General features: G+C 40.1%; 1 protein-coding gene across 2 annotated transcripts in view; it reads right to left on the bottom strand.

Moving 5' to 3' along the window:
- ppargc1b (peroxisome proliferator-activated receptor gamma, coactivator 1 beta) overlaps nucleotides 1–25,310 on the bottom strand; it is a 62,335-nt gene that overhangs the window by 23,894 nt on the left and 13,131 nt on the right. For both annotated transcript variants that reach the window (XM_087281490.1, XM_087281489.1), the window contains exon 2: nucleotides 176–361. Coding sequence is in view for 1 of the 2 variants with exons in the window: in XM_087281489.1 (XP_087137615.1) it covers nucleotides 176–361 (186 nt within the window). In the remaining variant the exon portion in view is untranslated. The remainder of the gene's footprint in view (nucleotides 1–175; nucleotides 362–25,310) is intronic.

Here is a 25,310-nt window from a genome sequence, read left to right as displayed (position 1 = left end):
CAAGGGTACCATTTGGGACGAGGATCTACAAAGGGCTAACACGATTACGGTCAATGTAAAAACAATAAAATAGTAGGATCAGAAACTTTAACTATAAGTAACAGTAATAGAGATGATTTCCTAACCTATACCACTAATCAGCTCAAGATTAAGCAATGAGTGTGAGCTTTCCCACCTCGAATAGCTCTGGGTCTCCAGCGCTGTACTGTATGGAGGCAGGGGAGTGATCTGATTGCTCATTGCACCAATGCAGCTCACTGAGGCAGTTCACTGAGTCAAAATCACTGGCGTCCAGCTGCGAGAGGTCAAAGTCAGGGAAGTCAGCATCCAGGCGGTCTGAGCAGACCTCCTCTTCCCCATACTGAGAACGACAGAAAGAAAAAAAAATGACAGGTCAGGAGGCCAACATCAGAGGACACATCTGAAAAGAATGCACTCCGCTGTAAACGCTGGGAAATCAATAGACATGCCGTGACTGTGGAGATCCTGAGCTTGTAACAGTCATCTGAATTAGTACTAACTCTCAGCACAACTTCATTAGGACTAATGAACTGAGAGTCGAAAGAAGATGAAAAGCTAAGCTAGGATTTAGCGATGGTTGCACATCCTTAAATAAATAAAAAACAAAAAACAAAGCTATGGGTTTTGGGGTTTGCTGTGGGAGTGATATACTAAAAAGTATCATTCTAATATGCATATATCAAGAATAAGGCACAGAGGTTAACTATTTATGCAAAAATCGACTAGTTTTATGTCAATGTTTTCAGCCAGAAATCTCATATCAACATTTCCATTTTTTTTGTTCACAGACTAAAGCAAATAGTCACTCTATGTATCTGTCTGTGGGTTTTAAAATATTTAACCAATGTAAGATATCAACAAAGAATGTGTGACTAAACGTAACATCCCTGGAACCTTAGATGAAATCTTGAATTTAACCACCAAAACCTTAAAACTCCATTCTGCCTTCATTTTGAAAGAAATGCCACACATAAGCCCTGAAATGTTGGCAAAAAAAGTTGTTTTTAAAATTTCACTATTGACTGGTACCAAAATTCGATACTTTTGACAACTCTATTAAATACTGACACTGATTATTTCATCTACATGATGTTTGTCCATCAGTATTGTGAACTCCGCCCATCCCTTGTCTGATTGGTCTTTCGCAAGGACTTCAGAGTTGTATGTTGTTTAGACCCTGCATCACACTACTGAGCGTAAAAATGACACATGGGACCTCCTACGAACTTCTACACTACGCAAGCATTTCAGACAGGGCCACTAGTAAAGGTAGTGTAAATAGGTTTGAAACTTAGTCCACTGTTGATCGGTTTTAGAGTTGCTTTTATAATGTAAACATGCATTATGGTCAAATGTGGTCCAATTTGACACACGTGAACACATTTTCATTGTGATTTAAACTTTGTACTCTGAAATAATTTGATTTGAAAGAAAAAAAATGTAAAAAGCACATTGTGTATTTCCCAATATTACATAAGAAGATCAGAAAAAGCTATACAAAGTCCCAGTTCAGAATACCAGGTGTTAGACTACCATTGACATCTTGTCATAGCCAATATACTGTCTTTTATGGATTATCTATTGCGCTTCAACTTTTCTAACATGACATTTAGCCCATATGTTTTTAAAAACAGAAAAGGTACATGAAGCTACTATGCAGCTAAAATATGCTTTATAGTCTGTATGCAAATGAAAATGGCAACATTTTTGCTCCTAATTCCAATTTATTAACACATCCAATTGTCAGACCATGCACTACATAAAGCCACACTAACAACTCAATTCTAACCGATATTTTAAACAATTTCTTCATATTCTGAAAAGAAAATATAGGATTTGGATGTAGAGTTTTTGTCTGAAGTTTGATATTGAGAGCGGCTGCACTTTATTTAACCAGCTGACAGTCCGCACACTTTAGCTTTTAGACTGTTTTCAAGGTAAAACCCTCTTGCAGGGTTTTGTGCCTTTAAAGCAGCACTGCTATAGCCTGCTCTGAGTGTTTCATGCTAAAATTAGTTTCAAAAACACTTTTCTCAAGACCCCTGCTTTCTGTTCAACTCCATCTAACCACTTCTGAACAGGCGTCTTACATAAAGTTCCCTGCATCTGATTGTGGTTAGGTGAATGCAAATCAGTTTCATTTTATAGGGCTTCCTTAAAAGAGATCAGTTATGACTTGCTGTTCATGCAACCAACAGATTGGTTGATTTTGAAAACATGAAGTTTATCACATCTTTGCATGTGTGATAGGGAAGAGAGACAAAGTGTATGCGTGTGAGCGATACAAAGAACCCATGCGTGTGTGTCTGTGTCAATAAGTACTGTGAGAAGGGAAGTGGTCTAAACCCCAGGGGTACAGTAGAAAACCACACATGCCTTAATATCTCCATGTGACCGATGGAGCTTTGCATTTTGCACTCAGATCATTTGGCTAGCGCCTGTCTGCTTGTGGAGATGATACCTGGAGGACACCAGGTGCAATGCTGCCTCGGTTTACAGGAGGTCGTATAATGAATATTCTACAGGGCTACTGTGATGCATTTTTGATGACTGCGTGCACGAATTCTGCCCTCTCTGTTTCACAAAGCTGATGATTGCGCTTATTCAGTTCCCTTTCTTTTCTTACACTGGGCCTGCTCAAGTCAGTGCAAAATAAGCAGGGCGCCATTTATGTCAGCTCGCCGAACTGCTGTTTTAAAATGCAGCAAACCACATGAATCAAATAGCAAAGATTTTACAAAGAGAGTCACTAAAGCACCTATTACCAGCTGCTGAGCTCTGATGAAATGAGGTCACATACTGTAGCCTATACCTCTGCACCGTTTTAGCCCAATCTTATTATATCTGCAGCATTTTAATCTGCCTCACTAAGCTATTGTTGAAAAATTCTTCAGATGAAATCTAGTGCTGAAAACTGTGAGACTAGAGAATATATATATATATATATATATATATATATATATATATATATATCAATCTATCGATCTGTATATTATATACACTCACCGCCCATTTTATTGGATACAATTGCTCGTTAACGCAAATTTCTAATCAGCCAATCACATAGCAGCAACTCAATGCACTCCAGCATGTAGACATGGTCAAGATGGAAGAAAGGATATTTAAGTGACTTTGAATGAGGCTTGGTTGTTGGCTGTATTTCAGAAACTGCTGATCTACGGGCTTTTTCATGCACAATCTTCTCTAGAGTATACAGAGAATGGTCCAAAAAAGAAAATATCCAGTAAGTGGCAGGTCTGTGGGCCCAAATGCCTTGTTGATGCCAGAGGTCAGAGGAGTATGGCCAGGCTATAAATAACCACTACAACCGAGGCATGCAGCAGAGCATCTCTGAATGTACAACCCGTCCAACCATGAGGCGGATGGGCTACAACAGCAAAAGACGACAGTGGGTGCAACTCCTGTCAGTCAAAAACAGGAAACCGAGGCTACAGCTCGCACAGGCTCACCAAAATTGGACAATAGAAGATTGGAAAAAACTTTGCCTGGTCTGATGAGTCTGCTGCGACATTTAGATGGTAGGGTCAGAATTTGGAACACAAAAGCATGGATCCACCCTGCCTTGTATCAACGGTTAAGGCCGCACTTTAGTCCCATTAGTACCAATCGAGCATCAAGTCAATGCCACAGTCTACCTAAATATTGTTGCTGATCATGTCCATCTCTTTTTTTTACCACAGTTTACCTATCATGTCAAAAAGCGTGAATCATCTCAGACTGGTTTTTTCAACATGACAATGAGTTCACTGTACTAAAATGGCCTGCACAGTCACCAGTTCTCAATCCAATAGTGCAGCTTTGGGATGTGGTGGAATGGGAGATTCACATCCTGGATGTTCAGCCGACAAATCTGCAGCAACTGTGTGATGCTATCATGCCAATATGGGCTAAAATCTCTGAATAATATTTCCAGTACCTTGTTGAATCTATGCCATGAAGGATTAAAGCAGTTTTGAAGGCAAAAAATGGGTCCAACCTGGTACTAGTAAGGTGTCCCTAATAAATTGGTCAATGAGTGTACAATTTCTACATATCTATTATCTATTATTATTAATGTTTAGCATGTATACCATGTTATTAAAGACGCAAATGTTTTCCAACGTTTTATATACAATGAAACATTTCATGTTATTCAAAATCTAGCCAGAAAAATGTGAAATTTGCACCATTTACAAAAACACTGTGAGATGTGGTTGTGAAATTAATGCACATTTAAAATCACCATCAAAAGGATTCAAAGCAGTACAGTTTGTGCAAATGTGAAAATGTAACTGGAAATCTATTCCTGCCTGCAGCGTTTTAAAGGAACTACTTAAGATGCTCTGAAGGTGCTGTGCATGTGCAAGTGTAATGAAGGTGTTTGCCTATCATCCAACATGCACACAGAGCAAGCAAACACACACATACACACACACACTTAGCACTCTCCTCGCATCCTACTCACACACCACTGACTCATCTCCATCCTCCGAGACCCCTTCCCCAGGAGCACAAGAGCTGCGGCTAATCAATCTTTTTATTCTCTCGCTCTCTTTTTTTCTGTGTTATGGAGAGTCTCAATTTCAATCAATAAAAAGCTCCTTGGGCTCTGAAGGTTTAAGGTCACAAGCGCGAGTGTGTGTGTGCGTGTGTGTGCTGCAATTGTAGGGCTGGGCATCATGACAGTATGACGAAAAAGCAAAAGTGACTTTGCTGTTCCGGTTATACTGTCAGTACATTGGTATGACAATCAATATATACACGTTACATCACTAAATATCAATTGCCATAACAAAAAACATCATACAGCAGAGATGCCGTGTTAGATTATTATAAAGTATCTCATAAAATGAACGTAAAAATCTGGGTCATACCGCCCAACCTCAATGCAAATGCAAACAGAATCCATGCAGCTCCACTGCTGCTGATGTGACCTCTTATCTGGTGCACACGTTTCGTGAAAGAGAGCAGCAGTGGTGCTGTTCACACGTGCTGGAATCGTCTGCATAACTCACACGCTGATAAAACCCACCCGTTCACCCCATTAACAGTCGAGTCGGCTGTACCCAGACCTCTCTGCATGAACATGCTATTAGGAGGGAGCCAAATTCAGTCACATTTAATGCAGAAAAAAAGACATGTCCCACCAGTTAGCGCTAGACTGATGCTATTAAATGAGCAAAAGTTAATGAGCGTAGCTGACCTACTCAAGGCAAAAACGGTAAAGACTAATCAGTGATCTGTGTAGTAAAGAATGACCTTTCCATTCACTCTCCATTAAAAAAAAAAAACTGTTCCATGAATCTCTCAAAACAAGAAAGGTCATTACACATGAAAACAGGGGAGTGAGGGGTGATTTGCGTATATAACTGACGTATAAGAGTGTGTACAGCAAGAATAAGTCCAAGGGCACACTGAGATAACAGCATATAGGTTTACTGCATCAGCGTTAATGTATTCTGCATGTTACAAAAAGCATGTGGTGCCAGAGGATCTGAACTTCAAAACACAACGAAACAAGGTTGACCCACTGTTGACAGTGTACTGTCAGTCCCTGGGCATACTTTTAAGGCATCTAGGGAGTTTTATGAATACGTTTAAGGATAATTAGAGGGAAAGCATGTAAAAAGCAAAAGAAAAGACACAAAGTGTGACCTTTCTGAGATTTTTTGTCATTTCTACTATAGGGCAATCAAACGCAGCTTTTGATAAATAACAAGACTAGGCATGGGTTAACTGTTTTCAAGGCATACCGCGGTTTCTTCAGCAGAAAGGTTATCCAAGACGCCGTTTTAAATTGTTAGGTTTTAGACGTAACGAAAACAGCAGAAGTCAATGAGTCATTTTAATTATTTAACCTGACGTGTTTACTGCTCCAAAATATTTTAAAAGTTTCTCAAAACAAAATATATTGTGTTCAAAGGGGAAAAAGTTTTAGCTTTTTATCCAGACATTTAAAATATAGTAAAACCGTGAAACCGTGATATTTTTTACCAAGGTTATCATACTATCAGAATCTTACACCGGCCCAGGACCTCACCACCTAATCTCACAGGAACATATAACTACTTGATGTTTTTTGGAAAATGACTTGAAAATTTGTTTAGATTTATATGAACTAATCCATTTCTACCAAATTATGAAGTTTGATTTTCTTGCCATTGTCTTCCTTGTCCAGCTCAGTTGGGGTCAGTAAAGCAGCCCTACAGTTAAATTGTCTTAAACAAAAAGTTCCAAAGTGAGAAACAACTTTTTACTATCGTTCTTGATCTTCTGAACTTACTTCACGTTTCATGTTGCATGTTATAGCCAATACATACAATAACATACAATGAGCTCACTTTCGTTCTGCCCAATCAGAATAGTGCAACAGAACTATGCAGAATTCTATATGGAAATAAATAAAAATAAGAAAGTGCGAACGAGTGGGATGATGGCGTCTGCTGCTTCAAAAGCATTAATAGACATATTAATATTAAAGAAAAACAGAACGTTGGTAATATGGAAATTTATTTATTTTCAAAGTCACAGACATCGAACAAAAACAGGTAATTTTTAAGAGCTGTCGTAGAATTGTTGCCAGCACAAAAAAATACAGCAACAAGCACCTAACAAAGCACCACAGGCAGCTATATGAGTGTGATTGAGCTGAAGCTTAACAAAAAAATTAAATCGCAAATCAAATCGAAATCATAATGTCTGTCAAAGAAAATCGCAATTAGATATTTCCCCCAAATCCGCAAATGAACATAGTCTCCTTGATAGTCTCCAAGTGGCGATCTACAAAACAAAAAACAAAAACAAAAAACAATGAATAGACTTGAGCCTATTGATATGTGGTTGTTGTTGTTTGCAAGGTTTATATAGTCATAACCACTTCAGAAAATATTGGGGGTCTCAAATCACTGGCATTGTTATTTTGGGGGTCGTGGCCTGAAAATTTTGGGAACCCCTAATCTATACCACTGTTATCTTAGATGCTTGTTTGCACTGATAGAGAGAGAATGACTGACTGATTGATCCGAGCACAATTCACTTAGTATTCTAGTAAACTTGCAGGTTACTCATTCATTCCTTGCATTTACAAGCTAATAGGTTCTTATCTGGTGCCCTGTCCCTTTTGAGCCTACTGCTATCTAAGATATGTTATATATAGCTGTTATCCTCAGTCTCATGACTGGCTCTTACACAAGCTGCTTGTGACGGGCCAGGCTTTAAATGCTGCCCATGCCAAACGCAGATGGAACTAGTGGCTCTCTTCTAAGCCTCCCTACCCAGAAACAAAGACACAGACATGCACACATGCGGCCCTTTGAGACACATCCTGCCTGGGCTGTTAAATGGATTCTCTCACAACTCAATCCATAAAATAAATTTGGGCGTAGTAGCAACAGTAGCTGGCTTCAAACAGGAAGGATTTTGTTGTACTGTTTCTCCAGTAGGAACTGTTTTACAAAGTGCAACGTGCATCCTGTTGACCTCCATTGACTGCTTGACCCTTTACCCACATGACAGAAAATTAAATAAAGATGTTAGTCCGTAGTAAACAGTAACAACCGACTGCAACAAAACGCCAATTTGGTGGCTAACTGAAGACGAAACAAATAAATTAGCTCTTTGTATCTTTAGAGGAGATTCCACCAAGGCCCTAACTGCAAACCTAAATTAACAGCAGGCCAATAGAAGTAGGGCAGTTAAAGGAAGATCTGGGCCACTCATGTACAGTTTCAATGAGACCAATAAAAGCTAGATTCATGATCCTTCATTGGCCATGAACCTTTTTTACTCTACTACCCTACTAGAAATTAACCGTCAGAGGTGCCAAAAACCATGCTATCCCAGCAGGCCACCTTTATCTTACCCATTCAGAAAACTGCCTAGCCCTTTAGGTTTAGTGCTTATTGAACCCATTCATCCTTTAGACATTTGTTTACAATTCCCATGTAGTAAATTTCTCTACTTTCTTAAGACATCCTAATCAAAGTTTCACAATCACCCATTGAGACAGTGTTTGATGCAATCAAAAATGACAAACAATCAGTGCACTCCTCAGTTTTCTCACAGTTTCACTGGGTTATAAAGACCCTGAACCTCATTGAGTCAGTATAAGATTTGGATTTAGACAATTCATTGCCATTTAAATTTTTCAATAATCAGATATTAACCACTTAAAATCATTAACTATCTACATATGCAGCAAATTTGCTTCAACGCTCGCTGTATAGCTTTCATTAGGAAATCATAAAGCACATTGAGTTGTAATTCAATTAAAACACTTTGACAAGTCTGTGTATTGGATGTTTTCTAAGAGGCAAGCTAACAGCCACTGAGCCCAATTTTAATCCTGCTTAATTGTTTCCAGATTAGCCGTCAAACTCAGTCTACATCTTGTAGGCTGAGACGAGTATCAAGTGCAAACCAAGGACAGCGTCGCTGGTCCAAGTGAGATGCTATTATACGGGATGTCTGGGAGCTAGTGCCCTCAAACCCGACCCCACTATAGCCAGGTAGGACAGTAATGAGATCTGATTAGAAAGAGGATTCTGTGCTTAGAGACAGGACTTTGATAGACTGCCAGTTCAGTTGTGACTTTGGATTCACACGGGAAATGGAAAATAGGCTTAAATGTTTAAAGACTCCATGTCCAAAACTCAAATGGACTTCGGAAGCATTACTATAAATGAACGAGAAAATAACCTTAAAGAACCGGACGATGCTGAGACTTTTAATTCGGTATGTTCATTTGATTTCAACTGTAACTGAATAATTAGTAGTGGGAGAGGCTTTTTTTTTTTTTAGCGCAATTCCCTTGTAGATAAACAATGTTAAGTGGGACGTGGTTGAAAATATTATGGATGAAGCCACCAAACTGACCTCAATAGAGATGGATTGCCACTCCGAAAGCAGAAACAATTGGTCAGACATTGATTGAAGATTACAAAAACAAACTTTTTTTTTTTAGGGGACAAACTTGCACAGATTGATTGCTCATTTTACAAAATGCCCTAGCAAAATAAACATTGTAAATTTTGATTTCAAACTGACAGTAAAACACATTTTTTAACCAATGGTTTGTGGAACTATGTACTCTTTTACTATTTATTCATTCATTGATGTATTTTCTACCACTTTTCTGGGGCCGGGTCGTGGGGGCAGCAGTCTTAGGAGAGAACCCTAGACTTCCCTCTCCCTAGACACTTCATCTAGCTTCTCCAGGGGGATACCCAGGGGTTCCCAGGCCAACCGAGAGACATAGTCCCTCCAGCGTGTCCTGGGTCTTCCCAGAGGCCACCTCCCGATAGGACATGCCTGGAATACCTCCCTAGTTAGGCGTCCAGGAGGCATCCGAAACAGATGCCTGAGCCACCTCAGCTGACTTCTCTCGGTGTGGAGGAGCAGCGGCTCTACTCCGAGCTGCTCACAGGTGACAGAGCTCCTCACCATATCCATAAGGGGGCGCCCTGTCACCCATCCGAGATCTTGTCTTTTCGGTCATGACCCAAAGCTAATGACCATAGGAGAGTGTAGGAACCAGATTTACCAGTAAATCGAGAACTTCGCCTTTCGGCGCAGCTCCTTTTTTACCACAACAGACCAGTACATCGACCGAAGTACTGCTGCCACTGCACCAATCTGCCTATCAATCTCACGTTCCATCCTTCTCTCACTTATAAACAAAACTTCAAGATACTTGACACTCCTCCACTACTCTAAAATTCTGTCCATAAAATTATAAACAGAATTGGTGACAAAGGGCAGTCCTGCCGGAGTCCAACATGCACTTGGAACAAGTCTGACTTATTGCCGGCAATGCGAACCAGTCTATTTAATTAACTATTTAACAATAACTAATTCAGGGTATATCTATTGAATGTCCTCCTTTATATTTTCTTCATCAGACGCACACTTATGTTCTTCCTGTCACATGTCATGTCTAAGGCATGACGGTCATTATTTCAGCCTAATCATTCTTAACTGACATCACATGATAATCCATAGACACACAATGTTTGTAAGTCCTTAACAAGATTTAGAGGTGTTGTAAGGAACCTACAAGTTAGGAGAGGCTAAACATCACAATGGTTAATTAAAAGAAAAACAAACGGTCACTGGACAGTAGGGGGTTTGGCTGCACTACAAAAAGCAATTCTTTAAAAATATTTAATAAGGTCATTATGGCACACAGATTTTAAAGTTGCTGAAGATTAGTGTTCAAGAAAAATATGTTGTGACACTTATTTGATCTTTCTGAGCGATCCTTCCTAATAGTCTTTTAGATATGGCTCATTATAATGCTGAATAAATCCTTAGTTCAAACCACATAAGTAGTCTCTTGACGTAGATTCACGAGGGCCCCAGGTGTTATGCACTTCAGCTGAATGACAGGGCTACATTAATCAAAAATTGATAACATAATATTCATAACATCCTTAATTAATATGATCCTCTGAGAAGGGCTAGAAGAGGTATTTAAAATCACCACTGTCTTTTGGACATTAAATATGATGATGCTGCACCACACCAATCAAATTGCTGGAAAATTGTGCTAAATTTCTGGAAAATGCATGAATTGCATAATGCATGGGGTGAAACCTGTGAGAAGATGATGAGAATGTTAGTGCGGGGCCATAAGTGCATGATAACTTATTGGCATTTTTCTGCATGAGTATCAGCGTTGATGTCTAATTCATTCAAGCTCACTGATCTAAAAATAGGTGTTTTGGTTAGAAGACGATTCTAATAGGACAGTCTGCCAGCATCCGTTCTTCCATAAAGTCATCTAGGAGAGTGGGCGACCAAAGGGAGGGGTAAAGAGATGCTTGAGCACTTAATAGAAAATCACAGCAACTGTTATTAATTTGCAGCTACTTCCCATGCACAGGAAATTTGCTATTCTTATCATGTTACATCAACACTGTGTCTGTCAGTGTCCAATAATTATCTAGTCTCTACTACTGCATTCCAAAAACAGGCAATGTAAGGGATGTGAGAAAAGCAACAAGTTGAGTAAATGTCAAGGTGAATAACTGCTTAGATGAGTTTTAATAGTAAGAAAAAAAAGAAATGTAACAATAACCAAAAACATGACTATGCTAAATGAGGGCATACTCTTACAAGGCACTGTTGCCTTGAACCATGCCAAAGCACAGTTGTCCCCTTCCCCTCTCCCATGATGGCTCGCACTCACACTGGATCTTTACTTTCAGAACCTGAGCACGCTTACGTTAGCGATGATGTGACTGTTCAGTTTAACAGGAAATGAAGTACTCTTGCTTAGCACGGTGAAGATTTCTTTAGTTATATTGCTTTAGCCATTTGGTATGCAGTGATAGGTTATCATAAAAGTCCTCGTGCTGCACGTATTAGGAGGTTTGCTAAAGGTTTGCTTGACATGCAGCAAGGGGTTTGTGTCTTTAATAAACTATGACAGTTCGCATTTATTGAAAAGTAAGAATCATTAATAAATCCATATGTAACAGTCCCTTAAAAGTGAAAGTGACATTGCGTCTTCGGTTTCTGGTTCAGGCGGGCGCTTTGCACTCACACTACAAGTGTACTGCTTCAAAGCCCAACCGAACTGCGCTCTGGCACATCTTCCAACCAGGCCAGAGTTGGCCCGAAACTGATCACTCACATTTATCAAACAAACTGGAAAAAGCGCATAGTTTGAGTGCAACCTAATACAGGAAAGGATATAGGAAACCCTTGGACTGGATGCAGAAAAAAAGCATTGACAAGTCAAGAGTACAAGACAAGAGTATGTTTTTAAAGATCTTATCACTCATAATATATATTTTATATTATATCACCATCAAAGTGCTGCTAATAGCGCAAAACACATGCTTGAAAATCCACTTGTAAGCCCCAATTGATGTAAAATAATTATCCATGTAATTGCATATCATTATTCACCGTTGCTTGTTTACACATAATATTCTTATCTGGTCTAAGGCGGCTAATAGGGACATAATCTCCAGTTTAAATATATGACATTAAGTCACTCTGAAACCAAAGCTCTCAAGGTCACCAACAGTTCAATATGCACACCAAAGCAAACATGAAAGCATACTCAACAGCACTGGAGTAAATATAGGCACAGGCGCCTACATTAATAGTCTGCAGTACACATAACAACTAAGAAATCATATAGAGATCCAGAAGGTAGTCAGCAATTCCCTTCTCTGCTTCTAACCTGGATCAATTTCACTGACACAATGAGAGCACTAGTCTCAGGTTTCAGAGACGTGTATAAGGTTGTTGACTGGTGTCACATTTTCCCGCACAACTGTATAACGCAATGCAGAGACTTTGTCACAAGACTGTATGAGCGCAACCCCTCATTATCTCCAATGGGGGTCCGCCATTCCTCAGACTGAGGTAATTTTACCTGCAGTCACGACTGCGCGTGAGGGAGGCTGCAGGACAATACAAGCACTGTTTCCAGGCAGAAACCAGACGGCAGTATCTTAGGTAACTCAAACAGCCGAAGAGGAACATCAAACTCACCTTGATTACTAAGTACCAACTGACATTGATAAAGACGTAAAGGTGAAATAATGCAAAACGCTTCAGATTATAGGTACAGCTGCTCTTATTGTGTCTAATGTGTTCAATCTGTCCAGCTGACACAGCCGGGATAAAGGGAATATGTTCAATTACACCTGAGAGACAAAGTTAAAAGGAAAAGGCAGAGAGACGAAGATGCAAAATGAGTCTTTTTAGACTTGAGTGGCCACAAACACAGATCACAATGCCTGAGGAAGATGGCATCTACCCAACTTGTTTCTAATTCACTGAGAGCAGTCAGTGTCTGAGCTCTTAGTAGACGTCCATGACTGTAATTAAATAAAAATGCTTTTCCTGCTCACTCTGTTGGAGCGTGAGGGCAGAAGACACTGTTTGCAATATTGGGAGAATGTTTAGAGTGACCGTTATTTTCTGCAAGCTCGAAATAAGGTTGACCTGTGGCTGTGATGTCCTTGGTGTTATTCTCGTTACTCACTGGACAGACACAAGCTTAATGCTGTTGTCCTAGACTGGTTTGTTCTAGAAACCATACACAAAGCAAGATACTAATACATGTTGAATCAATAGGTGTTTTAAAGTTATATTGGGGTTAATAGGATTTCAACTCCATGTTTCCATCTGTTGAAAAGGTCATGAGTCTAGGTCAAACAATAAGAGCTCACACTAACCACTAGGGGCCGGTCGAAACCCCAGAATCCTCTGTAAACTATCCCTTCACATAACCATGTGGACAACATGTGACTTGACATGATGGGAGAACATTTTATAGTAGTTATATATAGATGCCTGGTATCGGTTTCAGGATATGCACATAAAACTGTGTGCAGTGTCAAGGAAGGAACCATAGCTTATATTAAGTAGCACTCTCGTGTAGATCTTTGTCTCTGATAAAGAATAGTCAATTCTTCATCCGACTGCACCAACAATGGAGTGTGCATCTCTAAGACTAAATATGGGAAAAAATTTTCACTGCAGTGGTCCAGTGGTTGCTCTCCAGCGGTCCCTTAGGAGAATGTTCTAATGCAGTGAAGTGAAAAAAGGCGAGAGTTAAACATTAGTTCCTGAATTCAACCATGCTAAGCGCAGCATGCCAGGTATCCAAAAGAGAACAAAAGAACAAGGCTGAGAGCGTTGGTGCTAAAAACACTGTCATGCATAATGTCATGGCTACCACCATTAATCTTGATCTCCAGTTTCTCTCAATGCTGGCCAAGATATCGAGGTAAAGAATATTCCCATATCTATTTTAGGGGGTCACTCCGCAAGCACAGGGTTTGTTTTGAAATCTAAGAATAGACCTTTGCTTCTTGCATCCAATGGTTTAAAGGACAGTGTTACGACAGCTGTTCGAGTTGCATGTGGAAGTGTGGTGGAAGTGAAGTATTATAGAAAAGATATGCAAAACTACATAAAGACCTAGGTGCACGTAAAATTTACCTTATACTGTACTGTATACCAGACAGTCTGTTGTATTGAAGTCAACAAAGTCTAAACAGCCCTGATATATACAAGCTAAACAAAACCACAAACAATTGACCTTAAGAAAAGTCAACCCATAGAAAACCTGCCTGGCAACTGCTTCCATGCTCGTAATTGTTTATCCATTGAGGCATTGGCTAAAGTGAGTAAGCTTCTTCAACAAAAAAAATTCTGATATTCGAGTCAGCACTGCTGCATGTGGTCTTCAGGAAAATTGTGAGTGGTCCACAGGACATCTCTACACTGGCTTTCTGGGTGAGCTCTGAAGCGGCAAGATGACTCACCCTGAATTCCTAATGCTCAAACAGAAGGCAAAGCCATCTGCCAGCCCTCATCTTTAAGCCATTGCTTTAGAAGCAAGCAGTTTGTTACAGTGTGATGTTCAGACAAGAATTGTAAGCAAAATGTGTCATGTCCTGGCCTTCACGTGCTGCTCATCTCTGAATGGGAGCAAATAATAAACAGTGCTGTTGCTTACATAGTCTTGGTTGATTTTATTAAAGACTACCAATCAATCTTTCCAGGAATTTAGGAACAAGCTAAATTCAGACCTTAATATATTACAATAATTATGGACAATTATGTTAGGGTTAATCTACCACTTCAGTTTCCCTCTGTGATAATGTAAGGGAGCTGTCATGACAAGGACATTACACCAGCATATCACATGCGTTAGGTTCAACCCCCAAACAGAGGGGGGACTGATGGCTGTGACAGATTGGCTGCAGTGCTATGAACCAGACCATAGAAATTTTACTGTCTTCTTATTTTTAACTGCATTCTTAGTAGGTAAAATTGCAATTTCACTATCCATATGCCTTTGGTGGTGCAAAGTTATTCAGCTTCCCAAAGGCTTTCAAAACCCTATATTGCACAGCACAGGGTACAAAGGACCATTAACTACAGTGAAATCTTTATCTGACAGTTAGAGCCAGGAGAGATTCAGGGGAGCCGTTCAATCACATTCAATGTATTCTTTCTTGAAGACTTTAGGAATCAAGTAAAAATGTCTGTGACCCAAAATTCCACACTTTTTTGTTTCTGCTATGACTGCCAGAAAATGAATAATGTGACCAACATCTTTTAACAGAATCACCTTCTACAAAAACAACAACTTTATTATCAAGGTGTGACCTATATATGAAATGCATTGGCATTGTTTCCTTGCATTCCTTAATTCTGTAATCTTTCCAATCATTGCCACAGCCATATCATCCTGCAGCCCAAGACCAGTTACTCACTGTAACTAAGCAGGGCTGAGCCTGGTCATTACTTTGATGGGAGACCACATGGAAAAACTAGGCTGCTGTTTGAAGTGGCATTAGTGAGGGCAAAAAAGGCATTCAACCAATGGTCTGTGTGAGTCCTAATGCCCCTGTGAAGTGAAGGGGACACTACTGTCAGCGAGCGCCGTCATTCGGATGAGATGTTAAACCGAGGTCCTGACTCTCTGTGGTCACAAAAAAATCCTATGACACTTTTTTGTAAAGGGTAGGGGTGTAACCCCGTGTCCTGGCCAAATTCCCTCCATCAGCTCTTACCCATCATGACCTCCCAATCATGCCTATCCACTAAATTGGCTCTAGCACTTTCTCTCCACTCCACCAGTAGCTGGTGTGTTGTGAGCGCACTGGCGCCTTTGTCCTGTGGCTGCCGTCGCATCCATGTGGAGAGACCCATCCTTATGATTGTGAAGCACTTTGAGTATATGGCCATACACAATAACTAAGCTATATAAATACACATAACACTACTTTACATTACATTACAAAAATGCGCTATTTGGCAGAGCATCTCTGTGAATAGTGCAAGGTCTAGGCCCCTTCATAGCATTTACACTATGCATACTAAACCATACAGTTTAAAGCCACATTAGTTCCAAGTGAATATATTGCTCCTTCCTTTGACAATATTTTAATAAAGTCTCCTTTTGGCAGCCCACCAAGACAAAACCTTCCACCATAATTCCAGGGACATTTGTGTACTATTGAGCAGTTTACATTATCTTTCAAAGTGACTAAATGTTTCAAATCAGAAAGCCAACTTCATTTGGGTTGACATGCTGTATCAACAAGAAAAAATGTTACTGAATATATATTTTCTATATTTATCTGTGCTTCTGAGACTCTGATTCATGTCCTAAAACTGTTTGTTAGTCTATCAAGAGCTGCCAGGTATCATTCTAAAGCCAGACTGCCGGGCTGCCACCTGCACTCTTTCCTCAGTGTGGGTGCGAGTACATTGGATTTGTACTCCATATCCCTTGACAACCTGCAGTGTTAGTCTCAGCATTCCTCCTGCATAAGGTCAGGTCCTTTTGGTGCAAATATCAGGATCTCCGGCTTGTGACTACATGGGTAACAGATCTCTCCAAATCTGTTGGCACGGCAAGAGGAAAGATTCCAGTATTAGAGTAACAATACCAGACTTCAAGAACAAAATCCCACCAACCACATCTTAGAGTCCACCCTGGGCAGTATCAGATTAGCGTGATCTCTTCCTCTGGCAGTACCCATTAATAATAAAGACTAGAGAAGAAGGGAGCATGAATGCATGTTTCATTTCAAACAGCACAACCTTTGCTATATTGTGCTCCACTCGGGACACATTATAAAAGCCTTTAATAGCCCCTAATGCTCAGCTGATCTCAGACTGGGCTCTCAATTGTAAAACAAAGAGCTTTAATTCAGCATGGGCTAGTTTGTACAGTGTAATCCATTGACCTCACCCCCCTTTTTTGTTGTGCTGCTGTGATAAGAAACATGAATTTGTTCATCTTTTAAGATATAACATAAGTAAAATCAGGGAGCAAAGCATTTAAAGACTGCCAAATGAAACAGGAAAACCCTTTAATTGACTTTGATTGAGGGCTCTGAACTTTGTTGGCAGCTTTTCAGTTTGGATGGCTTAACCATGTTGTAGAGACTGTCTGTGAGATATAACCATCGTGCCAAAATGTTCTAACCCATTCATTGTCTGCTAGTAATTAAATGAGGTTTGGTGCTTTTAGTAGCTTATGCCTAAACTTGTTGCTGAAAAATTTAAGTGGAATGTGGCTAAGTCTTGTAAAGAATTTACAAACAAATCCACAATGGTTTCTGAAGGCAAATAATCTCAACCCATTTACTCGTTCGTCATTCAGTTCACATTAGACCAGATTGAACTTGGTTTTACAATTTAAAAAAAATCATTTTTACCTGTTCCAAATGTGCATGTTCTGTTATTTGAAAAAATCTAAATCACCCCGGTTATTATACACACAACAAATATACTATAATAAACACTAAAAAAAGTTCTGTTGAGTACACACTAAGTAAAACATTATTTGCCTAAATTCGGTCCATCTCTTTGCAGCTTTTCAGTCCCAGATGGAGGAAGGGACCAAGTTCTTCTCGCTGGTAGCAAGCTCTCTGCTACTTTTACATGGTCACCCACTGAATCTAAGCAGTGATGTACCTGGGTACTACTAGGTTGTGAGACCACATGGGAAAGCTAGGTTGCTGCTTGAAGTTGTGTTAGAGAGACCAGTAGGGGGCGCTTAACTTGCGGCATGTGTGGGTCCTAACATCTCTTTTGAATGAGATGTTTAACCAAGGTCCTGACTCTGACTGTGGTCATCAAAAATCCCAGGATGTCCTTCGAAAAAGAGTAGGGTTTTAACCATCCCCATTTCATAATTGTCTTCACCCCACTGTCTCCTCTCCACCATACAGCTGGTGTGTGGTGGCCGGCCTGGTGCAATATGGCTACCATCACGTCATCCAGGTGGATGCTGCACACTGGCGGTGGACGAAGTGATTGCCCCAAAAATGTGTAAAGCGCTTTAAGGTGTACAGAAAATGTTAGGAATCATTATTATTATAATTCTACTGCCATGTGATTAGCACAGCTGTACAATGACTATTTCCTTTAGTGGTCAGTCATTAGCTTTGAATCTTACTAGGGCCCCTTGATTCAGCAATTTTGATATCAGTACGTGAGACCGAAAAGCTAAAGGCGGTGGTAGTGTCCTTAGTCGACCCACTTACACGTGACTGAAGAGAGAGCTGCATGAAGCAGAGGTACAAGGGAATGAGGGGCAGAGGGATTTGGTGAAAGAGCAAATACTAAAAGGAAAGAGAGATCAGAGAACCAGTAAACAGAGAAGCAAGCAGGCCAAAGCAAAGGCTGGATGCTTTTTTATGGACAGTTTTTTCCTTCCCTTTCTAAGTCTCTATATATCTCAGCACCATTACAAGGTGCATCACGTTTGTTCTTTCACAGCTCACTGCTCCCATTCTCTTGCTTTTCCTTTTTGCCCCACATCTCAAATCCTCTTCGCTCTCTTTGGCATCACAAGAGCAGACTGTGTGCTTCTATCTGTGGTGTTTGTGCCTTACAGACAGCTGTCGCCTGAGGTGAATCCAGATTCCCTTTTGGGCTCACAGCCAAAAGTGGGACATCACCTACTGAAATTTTGCTGATGAACACAAAGCGATAAGGGCAAACTTAGTGCAAGGACAATGTGTGCTCTATTGTGTGACAGCCATATCTGCATTACCTGTCCTTCCACACCGTCTGGCAAAAGTCTTAAGAAAGTGTCCCTCTTCCCCGAAAAGTTATTAAACTTGTACGACCCAGATTCACTGTATGAAGATCTCACAAGCATGTCCTCTGAACTTCCCACTGAAGCTTCTCTGGCTAAAACAAATCCTTTGTTGATGGCATTCCTAAATCTCATCTTCCATCATGATTATCAATTACTCCACTGGAAACCACTTAATGAATATTAACACATCGTTACACCTGTTAATTGAACAGTGAAATGGATGGAGAGTGCCTAAAGAGCCCTTAATAGACAAAAACAGAACTTAAAGCCAGAATATACATTACAGCAGCTGGTAATGCACCAAATGACTCTGTAATTATGTAACCATAAATGACTGAAATGTAGAACTATGAACTGCATAAAACATTAAGCTATGTTCAAATTACTCAACATTTCCTTTTGTGTTGGTTCGAACACCCATCATAGTTGTAATGTTGAATGGTCATTTCATTATAGATGCATTTAATTAAACAAAGTGCCTTTCCAGGCATCTGAGGCCTGCCGCTATCCCCTTGCAGCAATACTACCCTTTCCCTTAAAAAGCCACTGGTGATCTTCATTACTTCATCAGTTCCCAAGCTGTAATTCACCCAGTTAAGTGATGGCACTGTCAACAGTCATCTGAAAAGGCTCCCATCTTTTAAAAGAATTTAGAAATCAGCAACATTAGCACAGAGTATTCATTTGCTTTCACTTTCCAAACACTGTACATGTTATCTCAATGAACCTTTGGTCACTATTATAACCATATAATCAAAGAAGGAAGCAACGATTCTGAAATAAGCCAGTAGTTTATACTAACAATAAAAGGATGGCACTGACACCTTTGATGCAAATGCAGATGACACAGACTGTAACAAGACATAAATGTAGGGATAGGAAAGAATGGAAATTGTTCCAGTTAATTCAAGGGTCCATTTGAAATTCCATTGTCATGAGCCATTCTTGTTTTTTATAATTATGATTTTATGAATTTAGATTTTTGATTTAATTGTATTTTAAAGAGTAGCAATCTAATAACTGATCATAATTATTTATGTAAGCAAAAATTGTATGTTTAAGTGAAAATTATTTTAAACTAATTTCGAGAGGATCACATGCTTATGATTGCTTGCGGCTGGTCCTGCATTATTCAATTTATGATTCACCAATCAGATGATTTCTCAGCCACTACAAATACCATAATTTCCATTTAACAGCCATCTTAATTTTGAAGAATTCCCCCTTCCATCTCTACTTCTCCTCCGTTCCTAGATGGGTGGCTCAGTGGCCCAGTGGATAGCACTGTTGCCTTAAAGCAGGAACGTCACTGGTTCTAGTCCTTAACAAGCCAGCCAACGTTTCTATGTGGAGTTTACACGTTCTCCCCATGCTCACGTAGGTTTCACCCGGGTTCCCCGCTTACCTCCCACCATCCAAAAACATGCAGCTCAAGTTAATTGACTAATCCAAATTGGCACCGTAGACATGCTCTTAGTAAGTAGTTATCTCTTAGAAGCAATTACTATCTATTCATTAGCTACTACAGCAGAGGAGTACTCGAGATCTACCTGAGCTCAGACTCCCTTCTCGCCTTGCAAACGAGAGGGAGCCCTGGGCTCGAGGATTTTATGAGCTCAGGGCTCTCTCCCAGGACAGCATGCCAAACAAGCTTTATAATCAAATATCAACTAAGTGTGAACTCTTGAAATTATATTTAAACTTCTGAGAAGGAATAATTCTGTCTCAACTCTAGACAAAAGACCATGTTTTGTGAATGCCACAAGGTCATAATTGATGCTGTGCTTTTCTCCTGAGCACATGCTATTTATGCTCGTCAAGGTCTAGTTTATTTACACGCAACAGAATCTATGACTCTGCCCACACTACGACTCCCTGCTTACAACGAAATTGTGTCACTTACGTACTATGGCAGACCTATAGCTAATCCTTTACAACCTGTAAATGCCATTTTGGAAGATCCTAACATATGAATAATAAAAGAAATCATTAACATAGATCTGTATTTACTGTAGCTTATGGACAGCAATACACAAAATCTTTATCTGATTAGGCATTGATGACAAGTTCTCAAAGATACATGTTATCACTTAAATCCAAGCTGGTTGCAAACATGAATCACAATGTTCCGTTGTGTCATCTGAGCTTGAATTTGCACACAGCAGGAGAGATTTCAATTGAAAGTGTACTCAAATGACAAGCCCTCAAACACAAGCCCCCCAGCTACTTGCCAACGTCTAGCTGGGCTTCTGCCAGCACAATCAGCAAAGATGTCCTTGGGAGCCAAACACAACTTGAGGAATGCCTCTGTGACACATCATCGCCAAGCCGCCAAGTCATTACTCACCTCTGCTAGTACTGCACTCATCATCTCAACCTGGTAAATCATCACCTGCCCGCAATACAGCCCACCCATACAGCTTTCCTCCTGCTCTCTAAGACCCTAAACGGCCAAGCTATGTGGTCAACAAATAAACAGATTCACACATAATTTACACACTTGCAACTTGAGTTACAGGTCTAAGATTCCCGTCTCAGCCACAATGATTCCTGGTCACAGATTGTGGTGTCTGTATATAAGTGATAACGGATGAAATGAAGCACGCTGGTTGACAATCTGCCTGTTTCAGAAGGCCGTTGTGCCATTCTTGATGGCGATCGGCCTGCATTCGTTCATTTTCAGTGGCTGCAACTGACATTTGGGTGCTTTTCATTACCAATTGATGTAGAGAGATGCGCTCCCAGAGGTTTGCTGCACCACAGATGCCTGGGGGAAGGAAAGAGAAGGGGGGGCTGCCAAGCCCATCTTCACCTTAAACGACACCCACACCAAGGAAGATTCTCAAAATTACAACATAAGCCTCAAGAACTGAATGTAATGAAATTAATGTACGAAAACAAACTGGACAGATTTAGGTACTAGAATTTGTCTTACTTTGCAAAGTGTGCAAAGGGTCAAGAAGAATTAATCAAAATAGAAGTTGTAAATGAAGATTAACCAAATGTGAGGAGATAACTAGTGCTTAGTTGTTAAGCTCTGACCTAAGAACTAAGAGGTTAGGAAGCCCTAGGTCTTATTCTAGTCTTTCCCTAACTTGGCCTCTCCAGGGCCATTATCCTTTCTGAACAGGTGCAAACTCATTCCCAATAATTATTTACATTCCTTGCCAACATTACTACAAAAGGCTAAAGGTTAATTCAGCAAAAATATCTTTCTCTCTCACTTTACAGCAGCAAACAATACATTTGGTTAGTGTTAAAACTAGGTGAAAAAAGACCTAATTAGAAATTATCAGTGCAGAAAACTTGTTTGTACAGTTAAACAGTCCTGTTGACACAGCCGTGTCACTGATCTGTGTGGTCACCAATGCACGTGACTTTGCAGTTCACACAGAACCCTATTTAGAATAAGTGCTAGATTGAGTCAAATAAGAACAAAGGGCATTCATTTCTTAAAGCAACAATTCCAAAGCCTCTCGGGAGAATGTGAAATCCAAGAAATATTGCCTCAATAGACTTGAAAACAGACGCCAACGATAAGCTTTATGTTCTGATGATGCATCTGCTATCTAATCGTGTGCAAAAGCACATGTGCTCTTCCGTACAAGCAGGGGTACTTTGAACTTCACAGCTGTCTGATCAAAGAGGACTGTCTTTTGAGTTTCCACAAACAACCAATTCCCTGCTCTGTTGTCCCAATCCGTGCCTTCAAATTCAATCACGCCAGATTACATCCTGCTATAGGGAGCCATAACACATGTAAATATAATCTGCCAGACAAAGTCTAAGGGCTATGAAACACCTGTTCTTTTTGATGGATCTGCCCCCGTCATTCAGTGACAGTGCTTTTCATCCCAGGCTTGGATCTGAAAACTGATGATAATTTGGCCTCGAAAAGAACCTGACCCTGGCGAGGATAGAAAATGTCCATCTTCATTTTCTTGTGACCACAAAACTGTGCAAAACCCTACTGTGTTTAAGAGCTTGGTAGTAAATCTCTGACTGGCAGGTCAAAACTGGATCAGGCTTTGCAGCGAAAGCTGCAGATGCCCCTAAAGCTCAAAGTAAATAATACAAGATGTCTGTGAGGTGCAACCCTTATATCCAATGACTGATATGACCCCACGTACACCTGATTGGACCTCCATTTTTATTGCTATCATTTCTATACAAGCCTAGTTCTGTGGTTGTCTGGATTGCTCATGTTGGGGTAAACAGAGCAAGGGCGAGCATCATCATATACATGACCTAAGGAAATTTAATTTGACTTGAAACTACCTTGACCACAAAGGTCTTACATTACATCTACTTCACACTGTTTACAGCTCACAGATTGCATTTGAACATGTAGTAACAATATGGACTCTTTCCCGTGTCCATATAAGAGATAAGAGGGGTTGCAAAGCAGTGCCATGTTGTGAAAGCCTTATGGGACTTTGTGCCATGCAAACAGAAATTGCTTGTGAGTAATTCATCTCGAAGGCCTCTTTACTATATCACCCCACTCATCAACAGATTACCACACCCCACCATAGGTACCATTGTCACTACACATACTAGCTGTTTTCTGCATATAACCCACGTTTCAGTCAGCATACCTGAGAGGGACCCCAGGGGCACATCCTTTCTGCCACTAGGAGCCCAGCCATTCTACTAATGGCTCCCACATACACCTTCCACTGATAGCAGTGAACTGTATATGCCTATTCTCTGATCCCTATGTGCTTTTAATGCAAGAAAAGCAGTGTCTAATACCAAACCACTGCATGAGGCTTTACATATTAATGTGTGTTAGACACTGTAATGAAAGCAAAACACCCCCTCCAGCACTATGGATGCAACACTGAAAGGTGACGCTTAAATCGGGAAAGCTCTGTGTCACCTTAAGAGCAACTTGATGTATTTGTGGAAGTGAGTGGGAGTTTACATCTTTAGGCTTTCTGTCATTGTGAATTAGTGGGCGTCAGGAATTGTAGGATACACTTATACAAGTCAAGAGCTCTGCAATTGGAAAACAGGGTGGCGTTTTTAGCATTCATTTGCACACAGACACTTCCTGTCTATGCAATTAGAACTAAACTTTAATACCTTAGGTATTTTTAAACAGACAGCCATTAGTATTATTTTAGTGTTGTCTTTAGGTTTGTAAAGACACCCAGTGTTGATGTGTGGGCAACTGTCTAACAGCTTTGTGAAGGTGTGAATGAAAACTACTTAAGGTCCTAAACAATCCTAGCTTTATTGGGTTTATGTGCAAACCTCAAGAAACAAACACTCCAGTGTAACTCACCCATTCTAACGATTGTTCCGTAAGGGACACCCCCAAAAACATTCCGGTCACTCCAAGAGCAAAAGACCATTCTGTTGTGACGCTAGCAAAACAAAGCCATACACTTCACATGAAAGACCATCTCTACAACCCCTCCATGACCCGACTTCTAAGTAGGAAGGATTATATGAGCTACCACAAGTTGGCAACTGTTTCTAGTCATGTGACCAGTCTTTTGTATGCCATCATGCTTGCTGCCAGAGTCTGTGGGCATTTATAAACTCGGATGTCTGTTTTAAACTGGGAACTTGAAGTTTCATTAAAATCAGGTAGTAGTTTGTTTAAGAAGATCTGCAATGCATGATTTACAATGTGAAATCTGGTGAAAAATTCCAACACAGGTCAGCTTGAAGACTGAAAGTACACAAAAAGAAGAAAACACATTTCTTGAGACATGTCATGAAAAAAATGGTGTCTGAGGGCGAATGGTTTTCTTTGGGTGAAATAACCTGTGGGAAATGCATTCAAGGAAATCAATAACCCATCACAGGTAGGTTAACTTCCTTCATGAACCTCCAGCAATGTTTGTCTTCCTCGTGTGGCTCTTTTCCTGAGAAGAACTGAGACTTCCTTGTTCATTCACGATCAGCAAATATTACACATAAACTGAATTTATATACTTGATATTTAATGACTAGGGCCCAAAATAACATGGGTTTGACCTGCTATTGATGTTCATTCCTGTTAGATGTCTCCTAATCAAATCTGGAGCAGTGATATCATAAAGCAAGGCAGATTTGAAAATGAAATAACGAAAATGCTAATGTAACCCATTGAGACTACTGCTCTCGTCCAGGCATCAAGTCTAGAAATAGGGTCACACACAGCTGTGCTGCATCAGGGGAGAGTCTGAAAAGCACATAGAGTACTGCGAAAGTACATAAAAGGGCTAAAGGAAGAGAGGAGAAACACATTCTGTATAGTGGCTAGATTTCAAGTGTCTGACACAGAATAATACTGACTGGAATTTTCTCTAGTGATTGCTGAAATTTTGCCCTGTGGCAATGAACAACTACTGTATCCAGAGCTTGTCTCAGTTTAACTCACACTGTGAAAGCCTGACTGAGCCATAGATGGACAGCACTGTTGCTTAGACAAATACAATATAACTAACTATGCAAGCAAATGTGGAGAAATTTGTTTATAATTCATATCAGAGAATCATGCTGCAAGCCAACATTTAAGGAAAACTGTCAGTCCTGACTAATCTACAACATAGTGGATGAAGTGCTTCATAAATGTACATACATGGTAATCATTCATTGGCAGATTTACCATAGTCAACATTAATTGTAGATTTTTAGATATTTTAAAGGGATATTTCTTCCAAAAAAGAAAAATTTACTCATTATTTATGGCCCACTT

This window comes from Danio rerio, chromosome 14 (genome assembly GCF_052040795.2).
Source record: "Danio rerio strain M-AB ecotype USA chromosome 14, GRCz13ab, whole genome shotgun sequence".
Taxonomy (NCBI): Eukaryota; Metazoa; Chordata; class Actinopteri; order Cypriniformes; family Danionidae; genus Danio; species Danio rerio.
Note: the sequence above shows the minus strand (reverse complement) of the source record. Positions and strands in the feature narration are given on the sequence as shown.